We start from the raw sequence: 17,105 nt of genomic DNA, 5'->3' as shown, positions 1-17,105 counted from the left end.
ATTTTTACTCCCTCCGGTATAAAAACACATATCCTTCTATGCAATGAATCATGGACTACTAATTCTTGACATTGTACCATTTGAATGCATGTTTGGACTGAAATAACCTTGCATGAATGCATGCTAATAAACCAGCGCCGCATGCATTGATTCATCTCCATACCTCGGCTCCGGTGAATGTGTGGTGGGTTGCTGGCATCATTGATGGTTGCCATTATCAATATTTACTTGCATCGTTTACTGGTCACCGGTGATTTTCTCCTCTGGGCTGGTGTCAATAAAAAAAATCCGGTGACAGTGGGGACTCGAAAACAAAACCAAAGTATCAATAATATGGCTCAAACCACCTACTAAGCTACAAAGTGTTCGTACCTAAGATCAATACATTCATCTATTTAATGTGGGCACAATGGAAAATAAGACCTGCAATTGTCATCGTTTTTTATAGGGTACAAGGACGTCACACACACTCACACCACTACACACCACACACTATAATGATTGAAAGGTCTAAACCTCTAGTATGTGAACACACGCAATATCACTGAAGGCACACACGTGTGTACCCTATTCCTGAAAAAATCCTAGGAAAAAGGTGTCCCCTAGGGCTTGAACCCTGGCCGGGAGCGCTTCCGGCGCCTTTGACACTGTGCCACCGCTTTGGTATATGGTATCATGTCTTTTCCGGTGCCTTTGCCACTGCGTCGCAGCTTTGGTATATGGTATCATGTCGACATGTTTTTTTATACCGGAGGAAGTATGGATTTAGGCCCCGTTTGGCACAGCTCCGACTTCTTTAAAAATGACTTCGGCTCTAACTTCTCTTCAATAACAACTTATCTATAGGACCAAGTGTTTTTAAGAAATCATTTGGCAAACGACTTATCTTGACACAAGAGAAGGAGAGTAACAGGAGGAGCTGCTAGAAGCCAATTTTTTTGCTTCGGCTGCTCTCTATAAAAATGACTTCGGCTCTTTCATATTTTTTTGTTGAAAGCTTTTTTTAGATCGTTTGAGAGGGCTCTTTCCAAAGCAAGAGCGAGCCAGTTTGGGAGACCTCCCAAACATGCCCTTATTCATGGGTATCGGGCCGAGCAGAGCTAGAACAAAAAGGCAAGCCTACAGTGGTTTATCTCAATCAATTCGAATCCTATTCGTTGGGCTCGCTTTCTTCAGTTGCATTACTTGGCCCACACAAACTCTTCCCAATAAATTACGACCCCCAGCCAAGCTTTGGAGTGCGGTTCCCAACCATGGCGGCCTCCCCCACTTCCTCCCTCGCCCCGCCGGTGGTGCCTATGGAGCTTCACGCCGGCAACCGCGACCGCCTCGTCGCCGCGCTCCGCGGCCACATCTCCGCCTCCGCGCGCCCGCTCCACGGCCTCGTCCTCCTTCAGGTCCGTCCCACTCCCACTCGGCACTCCCCTTTTTATCTCTCCTCAAATTTACTGGTCTGATTGATCGTCGCGCCTACTTAAATTTTGGAGTGTTTTCGTTGTGTGAAGGGCGGGGAGGAGAAGACACGGTACTGCACCGATCACCTCGAGCTCTTCAGGTATTCGTGCTGAACGTAATCGTTTGTTTTGCCGGTATTTTTGGATGTTCAAGTTCAGACATAAATCGGGCAATGTTGCAGGCAGGAGAGCTACTTCGCCTATCTCTTTGGAGTGCAGGAACCAGGGTTCTACGGCGCAATTGTGAGCTATCTTCCTTTTGTTTCACCCCATTTTTGTAAATATAAGTGGATCCTGTTTCAGTCAATACAGCGGCAAACCAGGCTTTCATCATTCAACCTGTTTAATATCTTGGCGTATATCTTGAGTCTGCTGATATTATTACTGCTTATATATTTGTTGATGGCTTAGTCACTACATGTCAACTGGTCCTACTAACAATACTCATCGTAGGATCATGTCATGTTGATGATTCCTTTTTCTGCTTGTCATGTACTGATTTTTCTTTTGATTGTTATCAAAGGACATCGCCTCTGGACAGTCAATTTTGTTCGCTCCAAGATTGCCAGCTGACTATGCTGTTTGGATGGGTGAAATAAAACCTTTGTCGTACTTCAGGGTATTTTCCTCTTCTGAGGATTTGATCCTTTGTTAGTTATGCTACATTCTGAATTAGTGTAATCTTTTCATGAATATGTACCAGGATACATACAAGGTTGATATGGTCTTCTATGTTGATGAGATTGCAAGGGTTGTGCAAGATCATTTCGGGAACCATGGAAAGCCTCTTCTGTTTCTGCTACATGGGAGGAATACTGACTCTGGAAATTTCTCAAAGCCTGCTAGTTTTGAGGTGAACAATGTACCTTTTAAGTGCTAGAGAACATACAATCCATTTTTTTCACGCATTACTTGTATTTTTTTTCCAGATCTATGAAAGAGTAAACTACGTTGGTGGTCCCTAAACTATTATATCATTTTCATCCAGGCTCCTAAACTATAAAATTGCATATCTAGGGCGTACCCAGTGCCGTAGGCTTCCCGCACTGTGCGGGGTCTGGGGAAGGGTATCTTTAAGCGCCAAGCCTTACCCGCATAATATGCAGAGGCTGGGGCTCGAAAAATTTGCATATCTAGGACCCCTAATAAACTTTTTAAGGGGGTGTTTGGGATAGTTCCAGGTTCCAACTTCAGTATGGAGCTGTAGTTTATAATATAAATTTAAATAGTTTTTAAAATATTTTTAATCTAAATAATAAACGAAATGACTTATCTAAATGTCTTCTAAAGGCTTATAGCTTCCGCTCCACGATTTTCTGGAGTACCTAATGACCTGCGCTCCACGATTTTCTGGAGTACCTAATGACCTGTTTCACCAACTCCACCAAATTTCCTGGAGCTGGAGCTATCCCAAATAGGGCCTAAGTATCCCATCCTTGTCCAAAGTAGCTATGTCACAATCAATTAGCTGATGAGGCACTCCAGCATGAAGCCGACATGTGGGACCGTGGCTCATATTTATAGGGTCGGTCCCTAAACTATCATGTGATTCTACCTAGGTCCTAATATATGGATTTGCTCATCTAGGTCCCTAATCTATCGAAGTACTGCAATCCCAGTCCAAAGCAACATCTTCACGCTTTGTTCATTGTCGCATGTCTCGCCAAATAGGCTTATGAGCCTTTGCTTGTTATGGAAGTCTTTGACCTTTGCTTCTCATATCTGTGGAAAGCAACAACATCTCTAATGTCAAGCTCCTTGTAGCCACAATGTGGCAGCTGGTGAATCGAGTTGCTTTGGAGGTGCATGCTGGATTAAGCACCTTTCCAAGATAAGATGAGAAGCAGACAACAAAGGAGTTAAACAACAAGAAAAGGCTCAGAGCCTATTTGGTCAGCCACATAATGGTGAATGGAGCATGAAGAAATTGATTTGGCCTAAAATTGTAGTACTTTAATAGATTAGTGACCCAGATGTATAATTCCATAGTTTGGAACCTGGATGAGAATCACATGATAGTGTAGGGACCACTCCTGTAATTATGAGCTGCAAACCCATTCACCCATATGTCGATTTTCACGCTGGAGCACAGTCAGCTAATGGATTTTGGACATGGCTGTTTTTGACCTAGATGGGATTTTTAAATAGTCCAGGGACCTATATGCAATTTTGTAGTGTGAGGACCTAGATGAGAATGGCATAATAGTTTGGGGACCACCATTGTAATTTACTATTTATCAAAATTATATGTTAAAATTAGATACATACTGTGTTTTCGGATAGATAATAGATGTCTTTAATTATCAAAATAATTCATTATGTTTTTGTTCCATGCTAGGGGATGGAGAACTTTGATACTGATTTAATTACACTTCATCCAATTTTAACCGAATGTCGTGTGATTAAATCTGATCTGGAGCTTGCTCTCATCCGGTATGCTAATGATGTCAGTTCTGAAGCTCACATTGAGGTATAGAAGTTCCTATTTACTCTTTTATTTCATCATCATTGGTGTTTAGATCGCATCCAGGCAATGTTTCGAGGTTGTTACACCTTTGGAATATTTACATTGGAAAGTGGAGAATATAGGGAAAACACCTAGAATAAATGTTTAGGTGCTAGGTGAATCAATCTTGCTCCAGCTAGTCTTGGTCCAAGGTGCTGTCCAACTTCACTTTTTTCACCAACAGACGCTTTTTCCTGGAAAAAGATGAAATTCGATGGGGTTTAGGGCTAGTCTTGGTCCAAGGGTTGCTATTCCTTTTCCTTTCTCCTTGGGTTGTGAAAATATAATAAAGGTATTAATTGGGTTACTTAATAAGTGGAACAACTATTACGGGCCGTTTGGATCTATTCATTTTGGAGGAATTGGAATTTACTTTATAAAGTAGTTTATTTGGTTTGGAATTTGACATTCCACAACTTTCCAAAGCTCAGATATAAGGCTATCTCAAATTCGTGGGGTGGAGTATGGGAAATGATTTTATGTATCAACGGAATATGTTTCTACTCGGCAACTTATAAGACACTCTTCAGCTCATTCCTCTTTAGTAAAAATGTAGCATATAAATATCTCTCACATATTGCTAATAATAGTATACAAATATATTTCACATAAAATCATATTAACTTAATTGATCTTTGCCTAAATTACTATTATTAGAATGGAATTCAATTCCAAGGATCCAAACGGGCGTTAGTAATATTCTGTTACAAAAAAAAACCATCTGGCCACCTTATGGCACCAAGTTTTGCGCCTGTTTGGTTCAGCTTTTTTCTGACCAGCTTTTCTGAAAATCTGGCTGTGGGGAGAATCTGTCTGTGAGGAAAATCTGAGTATCATTACGATTACGTGTGGAGGAAGATAAAATTGTTTATAGGACTCAGGATCTAGAAAGTAACGGATTCCTACTATTACAACGACTCAACCGATTATGTGTTTATATTGATTTTGAATGGTTTTTGCCCTAACGAATTTTATAGAAGCTGGCTGAAAAGCTGAGCGTTTGGCAGTCCGCAGCAGCTTTTGGTGGCCAGAAGCTGCCAGAAGCTGAAACAAACAGGCACTTTAACTTCCCTCTTAACAGAAATTTTCAGCAGTACAACCACTCACGCCAGCAAGGGAAGCACTATGTCATCAGTTCATACCCCACCCTCCCCCCCAAACACACACACACACACAAAGAGAACCCAAATCCCAGTAGGCTATACTGACTCTTTGAGTATTATGATTATTAAACATGTTATAAAGTTACTGTTTTCTAGAGATACACTGAATGGATTTGATTTTCCCTTTCACTTTACCAGGTTATGAGACGAGCAAGGCCAGGCATGAAGGAATATCAATTAGAAAGTATCTTCCTTCACCATGTTTATATGTATGGAGGTTGCCGACATTGCTCTTATACATGTATATGTGCTACTGGAGATAATAGGTGAGAATGCATGACATTGTCTGTAAAATGTGGCTTTACTTATGCTTAACTACCACGGAATTGGGTGTGCATGGACCATAAAATCTTTTATCACTGTCTGTTATTATTTCACTTGCTATTTTTGAGGGATATCATCAGTGGGCTCCTCCCTTCATCATCTATGCGGATTGTGTTAAATGGGTCACTAGTGGACACTATTTTCTACAGGAGAGGCCTTAGGCAAGGAGACCCATTATCTCCTATGCTATTTATTCTTGTAATGGATGTTCTAGGTCACTTGATGATGGCAGCAGAAGCTGAAGTGCTGCTACAATCCCTAACATCTGTATTTCTTAACCATCGGATCTCTATCTATGTCGATGATGTTGCCCTGTTTCTTCGTCCTTTATCCCAGGACATCCGTATGGTCTTGGATATTTTGTAGCTTTTTTGGAGATGCTTCTGGATTTCGAAATAATGTTCAAAAGAGTAGTGTCTTTCCTATTCAGTGTGGTCAATCTGAGGTTGAGACCTTACAGGAGATGTTGCCTTGTGAGGTATCGAGCTTCCCTTGTAAATATCTCAGAGTGCCTCTCTCCTTGAAAAAGCTTCCGAGATCAGCCATCCAATCTATCATTGATAGGATAGCAGCTCAGCTTCCGGGGTGGAAGGCAGATTTAATGAACAAGGCTGGTAGAAGAGTTATGGTGCAGTCTATTCTTACAGGAATGATTGTTTATTTGGCCATTTCCATTTACCTTCCTTAATGGGCTTTGAAAGCTATTGACAAGATTCGAAAGGGCTTCTTGTGGAGAGGTCGTAAGGAGGCTAGGGGAGGTCACTGCGCTGTTGCCTAGGGGAGGGTGTGTCGGCCCATAGAACTTGGAGGCCTAGGTATTTTTAGCCTTAAGGAGATGAGCTGGGCTTTGAGAATGAGATGGCTCTGGATGGAAAGAACTATCCCAAACAGCCAAACTGTCCTTGGTCAATGCTTCATGTTAAGGTTCCTGAAAAAATCAGATTATTCTTCTCCACTTTCTTCTATGGGAGATTGGAAATGGGGCTACAACTTTGTTTTGGAAAGATAACTGGCTTCAAGGGAAAAATATTTGACAGCTAGCCCCAAGGCTCATAGCAGCGGTGCCTAAGCGGAGTATTAATCAAAGAACAGTTCAAGAAGTAATTATAGAGGGCAGTTGGATTCATGATATCAAAGGGGGCCTTGCAGTGGGTGCAATAGTGGCTACCTATCTCTTTGGGATCTCCTGCTAGATGTTGAGCTACAAACGAGAATGGAGGATAAACATGTGTTCAGGCTAGCTGCAAATGGGAAATACTCGGCAAAAGCAGTGTACAAATGTTTCTTTCTTGGGTCTGTCCAGTTTGAGCCTGCGGAGAGGATATGGAAGGCTTGGGCTCCAGCTAAATGTAATTTTTTCTTGTGGCTAGCTGCTCTTCGAAAGTGTTGGACTGCTGATCGGTTGAGGAAGAGAGGCATGGACCATCCAGATCGCTGCCCCCTTTGTGATCAGCAGCAAGAAACAATCGATCACCTGTTGGCCTATTGTGCCTTTGCCAGAGATTTTTTGTTTCAGCTGCTATTACAAATAAATCTCCAACAACTTGCTCCACAAAATCAGGATGGCAGCTTCATGGATTGGTGGTTATGGGCCAGCAGCCAAGTTAGTGGTATAGCTAAGCAGGGGCTGAATTCCCTAATTATTCTTGGTGCCTGGACTCTTTGGAAACACACAAATAGTTGTGTTTTTTATGGGAACAACCCGGACCTGAATGTTGGCTCTCAAGAAAGCTAATTAAGAGAAGGATGGGCAAAGGGTCTCCCTTTATGCAGATGACGTAGTTCTGTTCATGCAGCCAAGAGATGAGGAAGTGTTTGTGGTGAAAGAAATCCTTAGAATTTTTGGAGAAGCTTCGGGATTGGTCACGAACTTGAGCAAGTGCAGTATGACTCCTATTCAGTGTGACGATCCAGAACTTGTGGAGATTAGGAGCATTTTTCCTTGCAAGGTTATGCCTTTTCCCTGTAAGTATTTGGGTTTGCCTCTGTCAATTAGGAAACTTCCCAGATCCTCCTTCAATGAGCTCATTGATAAAATTGCTGACAAGCTTTCGGGTTGGAAGGCTGCTATTATTAGCCCGGCTGGAAGAGGTACTTTGATTAAGTCGGTTCTCACTGCAATCCCTATTTATCATTTGATTGCCCTTAATTGCCCCAAATGGGTAGTTAGAGCTATAGACAAGATTCGCAGGGGGTTTTATGGAAGGGAAGGACAGATGTTAGAGGAGGCCATTGTGTTGTTGGTTGGTCCAAGGTTTGTAGACCTATCAATAGGGGGGAGCCTGGGAATCCACAATTTGAAGATGCTAGGCTGGTCTCTGAATATGCGTTGGTTGTGGCTTAAAAAGACTCAGCCTGAACGGTCATGGTCAGAATTCGACTTTCAGGTGCATCCAAATGCAGCAACACTTTTCTCAGTCTCTGTTTGCTCTTTTGTGGGAGATGGACAGAATACGTTGTTTTGGACTGATAGATGGTTACATGGAAAATCTGTGGGTGAGCTTGCTCCAACTCTCCTGAGTCGCATCCCCATGAAAATTCAGAAGATCAGAACTGTGCACGAGGCTTTGCTAAATAATAGATGGGTGTCGGACCTTACTGGTAGTTTGTCGGCCGATGTTCTTATGGGCTTCTTTTGTATATGGGATGTCACTCGGGGAATTCATTTGCAACCTGGAATTTCAGATCAGCATAGATGGCTGCCAACGGCCAATGGGCAGTATTCATCTAAGTCAGCTTATGATCGCTACTTCGCTGGTTCCGTTTATTTTGAACCGTCCGAGCGAATCTGGAGGACCTGGGCACCTCAGAAATGCAAATTCTTTATCTGGCTAGCATCCCTTAACAAGTGTTGGACTGCGGATAGACTGGCTCGTAGGGGATTGGACCATCCTGATAAATGTCTTCTTTGTGATAGCAAGAGGAAACAGCACAACACATTCTGGTGGATTGCGTTTTTGCTAGAGACATTTGGGCCCAGATTTTGAACAAGGTGGGATTGTTGCCTTTGGCTCCAGAAATAACAGATGTGGTTTTCCAAGATTGGTGGAGGAAGGCTGAGCAGAAAGTGCCAAATAGTCAGAGAAAGGGGTTTAATTCCCTAGTTATCTTGGTGTCTTGGCGGTTGTGGAAACAAAGGAATGCTTGCGTGTTTGATGGGGTACCCCCGAGTATCCGCAACATTTTGCAAGAGATTCATGAGGATGTTAAGCTTTGGGGAATGGCAGGAGCAAAAGATATTAGACAGTTGCGGCCTTAATTTAGATGGTGTGGTGGGGGTTGTCCCGCCCCCCCTTTCCCTCTTGTTTCTAGTTTCTTTTATTTTTCTTCTTCTCTTTTTTTCTTTTTTGTCCCCCTCTTCTCGTTTGCTGTCTTCTCGGGCACTTTGTTTTCTTAGTCCACTTGGGACCTTTCTTTCCTCTTAATATAATGACGCGCAGTTCTCCTGCGTGTTCGAGAAAAAAGAGAAGGATGTTTGGGGTCTGGCAGGGGCGAAGGAGCTCTCCCTTCTTACTGCCCCTATCCCAGGTCTTTAGTTGAGTTTAGTTGGTTGATCTGATTTTCTCTAATTTCATGGATTCTTTTGTGTATTGGTGTATGTGGCCGCCTTAGGTGGCTATGTCAGTTTTGTATTGTTCATTTCGGTTCAGCTTGGACTCTTTTTTCCTCTTAATACAATGATGCGCAGTTCTCCTGTGTGTTCGAGAATTTTTTAATTTTTTTTGTTTATAGTTAGATAACAATTTCTTCATCCTGTTCAAGACCACAGATTTCTATTGGTAGCATATAACCTTTTTTGTATAAAGCCATTTTAAAATCATAAATCAACTATTAAAATTTCAGTAAGTTCACCTTTTATTTTCTGTGGAGAATGTGAGGTCTCTTTTAGTGATAACTTATTTTAAGTTGGGTATCTGTCATAATTTGCTGAATTATTCAAGGAAACATGTAAAGTTCTGTAAGATATTACTTTCCGTAAGAAATAAACCATGTAACATTCATCTGGATCTGCCGTGAGTCTGTTATCTTGGAAAGTGGAACTTTGGCTTTCAGGATTAGAAGACTAATCTTTACACGTAATTTTCTACATGTTTGTGTGTTGGACTATCTGTACATATAATTGTTCTGCCCTTTGCAGTGCTGTTCTACATTATGGACATGCGGCAGCTCCAAATGACCGGGTAGGAGGGTACTTGATCTTTTATGACTTTTTTTATACTTGGAGTTGAGTTGCATTTTATTTTCATACTCAGAAAATGAAACTTAATCCTTCGAACATTCAAATACGATGGATTTTGGAATTCTTATAATTCCATCTTTTTTTCTCCAACGCGTAGGAGAGCTGCACATCTTATATTAGAGAGAACAAAGAAAGCCCTTGGAAGACGGGCCAAATGCAAACACACACCAGACTAGTTTCATATAAGTTACATGATGGGACCTGACCAATCCAAGTTTTTCAATTAATTCTAAAATCTAAACTGTTTAGTTGGTGGGCACCAACCATGGCCAAGCAACCAGCAAACTAACTCATCTAGAAACTTCTGCTGCACACAGGACCAGAATTGCCTTGAGAAAACACATCCTACTAACAGGAGCGTTTGTAGAAAATATATGCTCAATTTCAGTATTGAAGCGCTTGACATGAACATGTGCATAGTAATGGAAATGTTAAGAAACATTTGAATGTAGGTTGTAGGATTTGCAGCTGGAAGGCATCAAGATCAAATGTATTAATGACACCATAATATTGGTTAGTAATGTGGTCCAATTTACATGTACTGGTGTCCCAAAAGAGCATGAGAAGGCCACTGCAATGTGAGAATTGAATTTGCACCAAATTATTTTTAGGGAAATACAGTAGGGGAAACACCCTACTGCGGTATTAATAGTTTAATACATACATATATAGTTCGAAATAAAGAAAAAGCATCTAGAAGCGCAGCAGAACTTTCCAACACACTATTCAGTCAAACAGAAAAGCTATGGCTAAGTGGCAACTTGGTTCTGTGTAGGCTAGTGTGGTTACAAGATAAAATCCAACAAAAGATATCTAAACAATTCAGGCTGTTTGTGTGACTATTGGAAGATATGCTGTTCACCGCTCCTTGACCGTGCACGTGCTTTCCTTTTTTGAGGGAGCTTTAACTTGTGTTCCTTCTTGGAGCTTAGGTTTCCATGTTTGCTTTAGTACATGCTGTCTGATTGTCTCAAATGTTTTCAGACTTTGAATGATGGAGACATGGCACTAATGGATATGGGAGCTGAATACCATTTCTATGGATCTGATATCACATGCTCATACCCTGTAAGTACTTCAAAGATCAGACATCTAAGTGTCTACTATTTGGAGTTATTTGTTCCTTTTTCCCTGTTAAATTAAAATAAACGACACCACTGCATTGTGTGTGTTTTTTTTTGCTATAAACTGTTTTATGTGTGTCATCAGCTTCACTGCTTCAGGATGTAGTTTTTATTATAAGATCAATGGTAGGGCATAGGGGGCACCTACCATGCTTTTTTTACCTTGTCTTAGGTCTTGAATTAAATGCACAGAATAGAGATCCTTTCAGTGCTACAACACCTCGAATGGCTTCTATTATATGTTTATCTTAACATTTCTATCTGTTTAAATATATGCATGTAACCATTGTTTATACTTTATAGTATAGCTTCTTGAGACTGCAGGACAGGTGTTTCTGTTTCCCCTTCTTTAGAGTCTTGATAGTCTTTTGTTATCACATAGAGCGCTTTTCCCCTACTGTTGTCACATGCTGGTTGCTCAATAACAAATTTCAGTATCATCCTTTTTTGTATCACTAGCACTCCTTTCTCTACCTTTATATGTTTATTTTTCTGTTCTTTGTCATCAGATTATTGGTACTGAGCAAAATCAAGCTTATTATGTAATATACATTGTATAGGTTCAACTGGGTTCTACCAGATTTATTTTCTTTTTCTTCAATCATTTGCTTGAGAGTTACTCCCTCCAGTATAAAAAAAACATGTCGTTCTAGGCTATGAATCATGGACTGCTAATTCCTGATGTTGTACCATTTCTGTGCATGACTGAACTGGAATACCCTTGCATAAATGCATGCTATTAAATAAACCAGCTCAGCATGCCCGCGCTGTACACGTTAACTTCGAGGCATCATTGACCGATTTTGCCAACAAAAAATTAAACTGGTCAAGGTGGGGGTTCGAACACAACACCCAAAGCATCAGAAACACAGCTCAGACCATCTAAGCTATGAAACATTTCTGTTCAAAAGCAATACATGATCCTATTTAATATGGGCACAATGGGAAATAAGCCTAGCAATTACCACCACCTTGGTATAAGAGATCATGTCCAAAACGACATGTTTTTTGATACCGGAGGGACAAATCTTTTGCTTTAATCCTTTGTTTGCGACATAGTTTTGGAACCTAGAAATAGAGCTTTCATTTACACTGCCCTTGATTTAAATCAACATGGTTTTGTTTATCACGTCTTGCTACAACATTTGTTTGATAATTTCATCTAATGAATTTACATGCTTTCAGATAAATGGGAAATTCAACAGAAGTCAGACAATAATATACAATGTAAGTATCTATTGTAAAAAACCATTTTATCTGATACTGTTTGTTGTATGGTACATAGAAACACATGTTACTGGCTTTGTTCTTTTTGAGCTTGCTCCACAACCTTAATCTAAAGCAATTTAAGTTTTCTACAGGCTGTGCTTAAGGCTCATAATGCTGTTATATCAGACATGCGGCCTGGAGTTAATTGGATGGATATGCACAAGTAAGCATATGTTATTTTTCTTATTGAAACATAACGGATATCCAATTTAAAACAAACCCCAAATTATTCCTGGAGAGTCACTTAATTTGCACGATGTATCTATTTAATGCATATACTATTTACTTGTCATAGGCATACTTTAGATGCCCCTGAATCCAAGCAGCCTAACCTCACCAAGAGGAGCAGCTACTATACTATGAATATTCAAACTCAGTTTGAATGAGCAAGCCCTCAAAAAGGCTGCTGCTCCTTGCTGCACACATTCCTGGGCTATGGCATTGCTATTTGTAATTGGCCTGACTTTTTGTATGCTTAATGTCACTGTTATCAGCTTATATCTATTCTAAAGCATTTTCAAGACCTTGGTTACTTAGTTGACAATTATTGAGTTGTATGCACCGACAAGCTTTTAACACCAAAGCTTAAGCTGATGGAGAGAGGTGGTCAATTCATTTATACTCTAACGATCCCTCTCACGTGGAATAGGAGCGAGCATCAAATATTTTATTTAATTGTACTGACCAACATTCGAACTTGAGACCTCTAGCAGTCTAGCTTTAATATCAAATTGAGTTAGGCAGAGGTGGGCAATTCACTTATGCTCCAACAACAATGTTCTGCTCATCCAGCCTCCATTCACATGGATCTGCTGGTGAAATTTCAGTGCCACCACCTTGAGCACCTCCACTTACTGTTCCATTGTTGGACGTGCTTCAGCTTTTGAAGTAGCTTAACACAGGTGACAGGTCACATTGGCTTAGTGATTGTTTGGATCTCAAAAATAAAGGCCAGATTTTGCAAAACATGTCTTAGGAAAAATGAATTCAAGGTCGTTACTTGGTTAACCACGTGTTTATATAATTCTCTGTTTGGGCATAATAAACCGAATGCCTTGAACTTATGTCTGTTTGCGTCTCCTCTTTTCACAATTTTCTGATGATGAGCAATGGCAACTCGATACTCAACTGAATGAAGGCAGCACATGACCTTCTGTCATACTATCTTAATTCTACAGCCAGCGGCATGTGTGCGATGTTTCAACACTGGTTTTGTTAAAAATGAGTCAGCAATCGATTTTGATAAAATACAGTTTTCTAGTTTTATGGAGAATCAGATTTACATGTACCTGTTTTTGTTTTGCTATGCAAACGGAGATCTAGTTATAGTTAGGCCGGAACGAGTTTTTTTTCTCTAGACTCTAGAGCATGCAGGAGAGCTGCGTATCTTCATATTAAAGATAGAAAAGGGAAAAAACCCCAACACAAAACAACCATCTTGCCTCATCCAGAAGGCAAGAATAGGTTGTTGAAATACACAACTAGCCACCTACTCAGCAGGGGTTAGCGACCCAACACGATTAGCGCATTGAACTTACACTAAACTCACACCACGACCAAAGAAGAGTTCCCGGAGCTTACAGGCTTCGGCAAAACACCAGAGACTCATTTCATCCTTGAAGAGGTGCTGGGCAACTGTTAGAGGAGATATTCCATCAAAAATACATTTGTTCCTATGATTCTACAAAGTCCAAGCACCAAGTATCACTGCACTGTTAAACCCCCTTTGATTTTTTTTCTAATTTTAAGGGTGGCCTTTCTCCACGAAACCACGAAGCATTTGTCATTTCTTCCTGGCACCATTGATATTGAACCAGAACTGCCTCGCAAACACACAGTGAGGATGTGCTGGACTGTTCCCTCAGCTTGATCACACAAAACACATTGGTCTGGGTGCGGGAGACCCCTTTTTGATAAAGGTATACGATCCTACACTTGTTTCCAATGGCAAGCCATAGGAAAGTTTTACACTTTGGAGGTGAACAAGTCTTCCAGAGTTTTTTTTTCCATGTCTTGAAGTTATAGCACCAAAAAAGAAAGCCTTGTAGGTGGATCTAACAAAAAAAATCGATCTCCCTCATGCTTCCAAGAATGCTGATCCTCGTCCTGGGTTAAAAACATCTCGTCCAAGCAGTCCCAAATCTAAGGCCTTCTAGAGAAAGGCCACCTTGTATGTCTCTCACCCAAGTCCTGTTGTCATGGGCCTGCGCCACTGTTCTCCTACTTATACATCTCTTCTACGCAAGCAAACACAGCAGGCGCTAAATCAGATAGTGAACAGACATGTAGCCACAGAGCCACTTATCAAACTAAGTTGGAACGAGTTTTAAGGATGATGGTTTTCGCAAATCAGGCTATATCCAAACAACCCCTTAATGTATTAGCTTATTTACCCAGATCTCATTGTTTTTTTTTTGAACGTAAGATCTCATTGTTTTCTTCTATATGATTCAAGCATAGTTCATCTCTCTTGCAGATTAGCAGAACGGGCAATACTTGAATCTCTCAGGAAGGAACAAATTGTACAAGGGTGCGTAACTTTTCACTGTGACTAGCAAATTTCAACCCGTGAAGCTATTTTTCTGACTACTGTTACTTGAAAATCATTTTTCTACAGGGATGTTGATGATATGATGGCTCAAAGGTTAGGGGCTGTTTTCATGCCTCATGGTCTTGGCCACTTACTTGGTATTGACACCCATGATCCAGGAGGCTACCCTGAGGTACACTCCTCAGACTATTACACTGTTTCCAGTCTACATTTTGTTTGCTGCTTTCAGTTGAAAGTAACGCTCGTTCCTAATTTAGGGATTGGAGAGGCCCAAGGATCCAGGACTGAACTCCTTGCGGACCACAAGAGAACTGAAAGAAGGAATGGTTAGTTTACTAGTGCTATAAATTTAAAATCTAGCAGTAAGCGGAATGCTGCTACATTATATACCTTGTCATGAATTCATGATTGAGAATGAGATGTGGTACAGCCGTCTAATTGCTTCTCAGACAATCCCCACCCCCACCCCCACAACTCACGTGCCAATTTTCTCTGTATTCTGCTCTGCTCTTTGAACACTTATCTTGGGTAGCCTCGTGTTAATTGTGAGATATCATGCACATTTGACCAATCATCACCTGGCTATATGATTCATCAATTTCTCATGTTCAATTCTTGATAAACAATCATGAGGTCACAGGTATCCGTTGTGCTTGTGCTTTCTTGTGTGCATGGAATAGCAGCCCAATGATAATGTTAAAATGTAACTAGGTAAAAACGCTTCCCTATATGCGTGCAAATATCTGACAAGTGGCATCATTTGGTATACTTACCTTCATTGAAGGAAAAAAAGTTGTACTGTTGGAACAAGAAAATAGTCTTTCTGATGCAGCTGTTGCTGTTAATGCTACAATACTTTTGAAACTGCAGCTGCAGCCACAGCCACAGCAACCAATGCCGAACATGCTCAGTATCTTCTTAGGGGGTGTTTGGTTTCTAGGGACTAATGTTTAGTCCCTTCATTTTATTCCTTTTTAGTGTATAAATTGCTAAATATAGAAACTAAAATAAAGATTTAGTTTCTATATTTAGTAATTTTGGAACTAAAATGGAATAAAATCTAGGGACTAAACATTAGTCCCTAGAAACCAAACACCCCCTTAGTACAGTAATATGAAATCTTTGAGCTTCTGTGATCTGGATCAGGTTATCACAGTGGAGCCAGGCTGCTATTTCATTGATGCTTTGCTAACTAAAACAAGGGATGATCCAATTTCCTCAAAGTTCTTCAACTGGCAAGAGGTTGAAAAGTATAAAAGCTTTGGTGGCGTTCGCATTGAAAGTGATGTGGTACGTTCTGGTTACCCCTTTTGATGATTATGTGGTTATTCCACAACATGTCTTTTTGCAGCAGCTAAGCAATAAATCAAATATTGTTACCTGGAACACCTTAAATGAGAAACGCAAAACCTTATAATAATGACATTATTGGTAAAGCCTTTTCCGACAAGCAATCTCGCATTGTTTTTGTACTATGGCATGGATCACAGTAAAATCAAAAGGTACTATTAGTTGAACAGTAAAAGATACATTTGGCTATTACAGCCAGTTCCATTTAGTTTTCTTATAGTTACTCCAAATAGCTCGCATCGGGGTTATGGATCTGACTGACCAATGATCATACCTAGACAATTGTTTCCAGGTGTCTTTTACTCACATTATGGTAATGGGTTGAAGAGCAGCATGATGTTCTATTGCAATTTTCATTTTTATTTACTTAGTTTATGCTCAATTTCAATAACGCATTATACAAAGTGTTCATCCTATTCCTTTGTGCATTATATATAGTCTTCTCTTTTTTGTAGTATGTGACGGCTCAAGGATGCCGGAACCTCACAAACTGCCCGAGAGAGACCTGGGAGATCGAGGCTGTAATGGCTGGCGCACCATGGCCTCTGCCGGCTTCAAGTTCTATGGTGGTAGCAGCAGAGAATAGCAATGACATATCTAAAGCGTCGTAATTTTCTCTATGCTCAATCCATATCCCGAGTTGAAACAAATTCGACCTGGATTCTTATATTCAATAAATAGTGAGGCTGAGGCGCAAAACATTGTTGGATTGATGGCTGGAAAACATTTCATACGCTCACTTAATTTGTAAGCTTTCTGTTATGTGTTTGAGATCGATGGGGAAACGTTTAGCTATTCAAATGTCTTGTTTTTGTGGAGAGTTTCAAATGCCTTAGAATTAACTCATCCTGGACCGGAAGAAGATTGGACAAAAAGATGTTTTTTGTTTTCAAAGAACCCAGTTGTGTGGATGGCCCGATAGCCAAGATGAAAAATCGCAGTAAAAATCTAAGCAAAAAAGAGTAAAACTACGGCTTGAAAATTGTAAGGCGTTTTACTTAAAAAACATCTAGGCTCCCAGTTTAAATATCTAAATCCACAATAAGTAAATTGTGAGTCTTAGGTTTTGGTTGGTTGGTTGCTTTGGACGTGAGCTGTGAAAAAAAGCTGATGCAGATTGAGAT

The 17,105-nt window shown here is 40.5% G+C and overlaps 1 protein-coding gene across 1 annotated transcript; it reads left to right on the top strand.

The window, feature by feature from the left end:
- The first annotated feature begins 1,136 nt into the window (after positions 1 to 1,136).
- LOC100283733 (uncharacterized) lies at positions 1,137 to 16,833 on the top strand. The gene is made up of 16 exons (NM_001156632.2): positions 1,137 to 1,397; positions 1,506 to 1,555; positions 1,637 to 1,697; positions 1,978 to 2,073; positions 2,158 to 2,307; positions 3,793 to 3,924; positions 5,262 to 5,389; positions 9,586 to 9,628; positions 10,672 to 10,755; positions 11,997 to 12,038; positions 12,173 to 12,243; positions 14,557 to 14,610; positions 14,698 to 14,803; positions 14,889 to 14,957; positions 15,778 to 15,921; positions 16,437 to 16,833. The coding sequence occupies exons 1-16, from the start codon at positions 1,254 to 1,256 to the stop codon at positions 16,590 to 16,592; spliced, it is 1,530 nt and encodes a 509-aa protein (NP_001150104.2). The 5' UTR covers positions 1,137 to 1,253; the 3' UTR covers positions 16,593 to 16,833.
- The last annotated feature ends 272 nt before the right edge of the window (positions 16,834 to 17,105 follow it).

This window comes from Zea mays, chromosome 5, assembly GCF_902167145.1.
Source record: "Zea mays cultivar B73 chromosome 5, Zm-B73-REFERENCE-NAM-5.0, whole genome shotgun sequence".
Classification (NCBI taxonomy): Eukaryota; Viridiplantae; Streptophyta; class Magnoliopsida; order Poales; family Poaceae; genus Zea; species Zea mays.
This window is presented reverse-complemented; position numbering and strand designations above follow the sequence as displayed.

Excerpts from the sequence above, each read along its gene's own strand:
- LOC100283733 (NM_001156632.2), top strand. The coding sequence starts at position 1,254 with ATGGCGGCCTCCCCCACTTCCTCCCTCGCCCCGCCGGTGGTGCCTATG. Across the intron at positions 1,556-1,636 it reads GATCACCTCGAGCTCTTCAG|GCAGGAGAGCTACTTCGCCT; the intron begins GTATTCGTGCTG and ends GCAATGTTGCAG. Across the intron at positions 5,390-9,585 it reads TGTGCTACTGGAGATAATAG|TGCTGTTCTACATTATGGAC; the intron begins GTGAGAATGCAT and ends TGCCCTTTGCAG.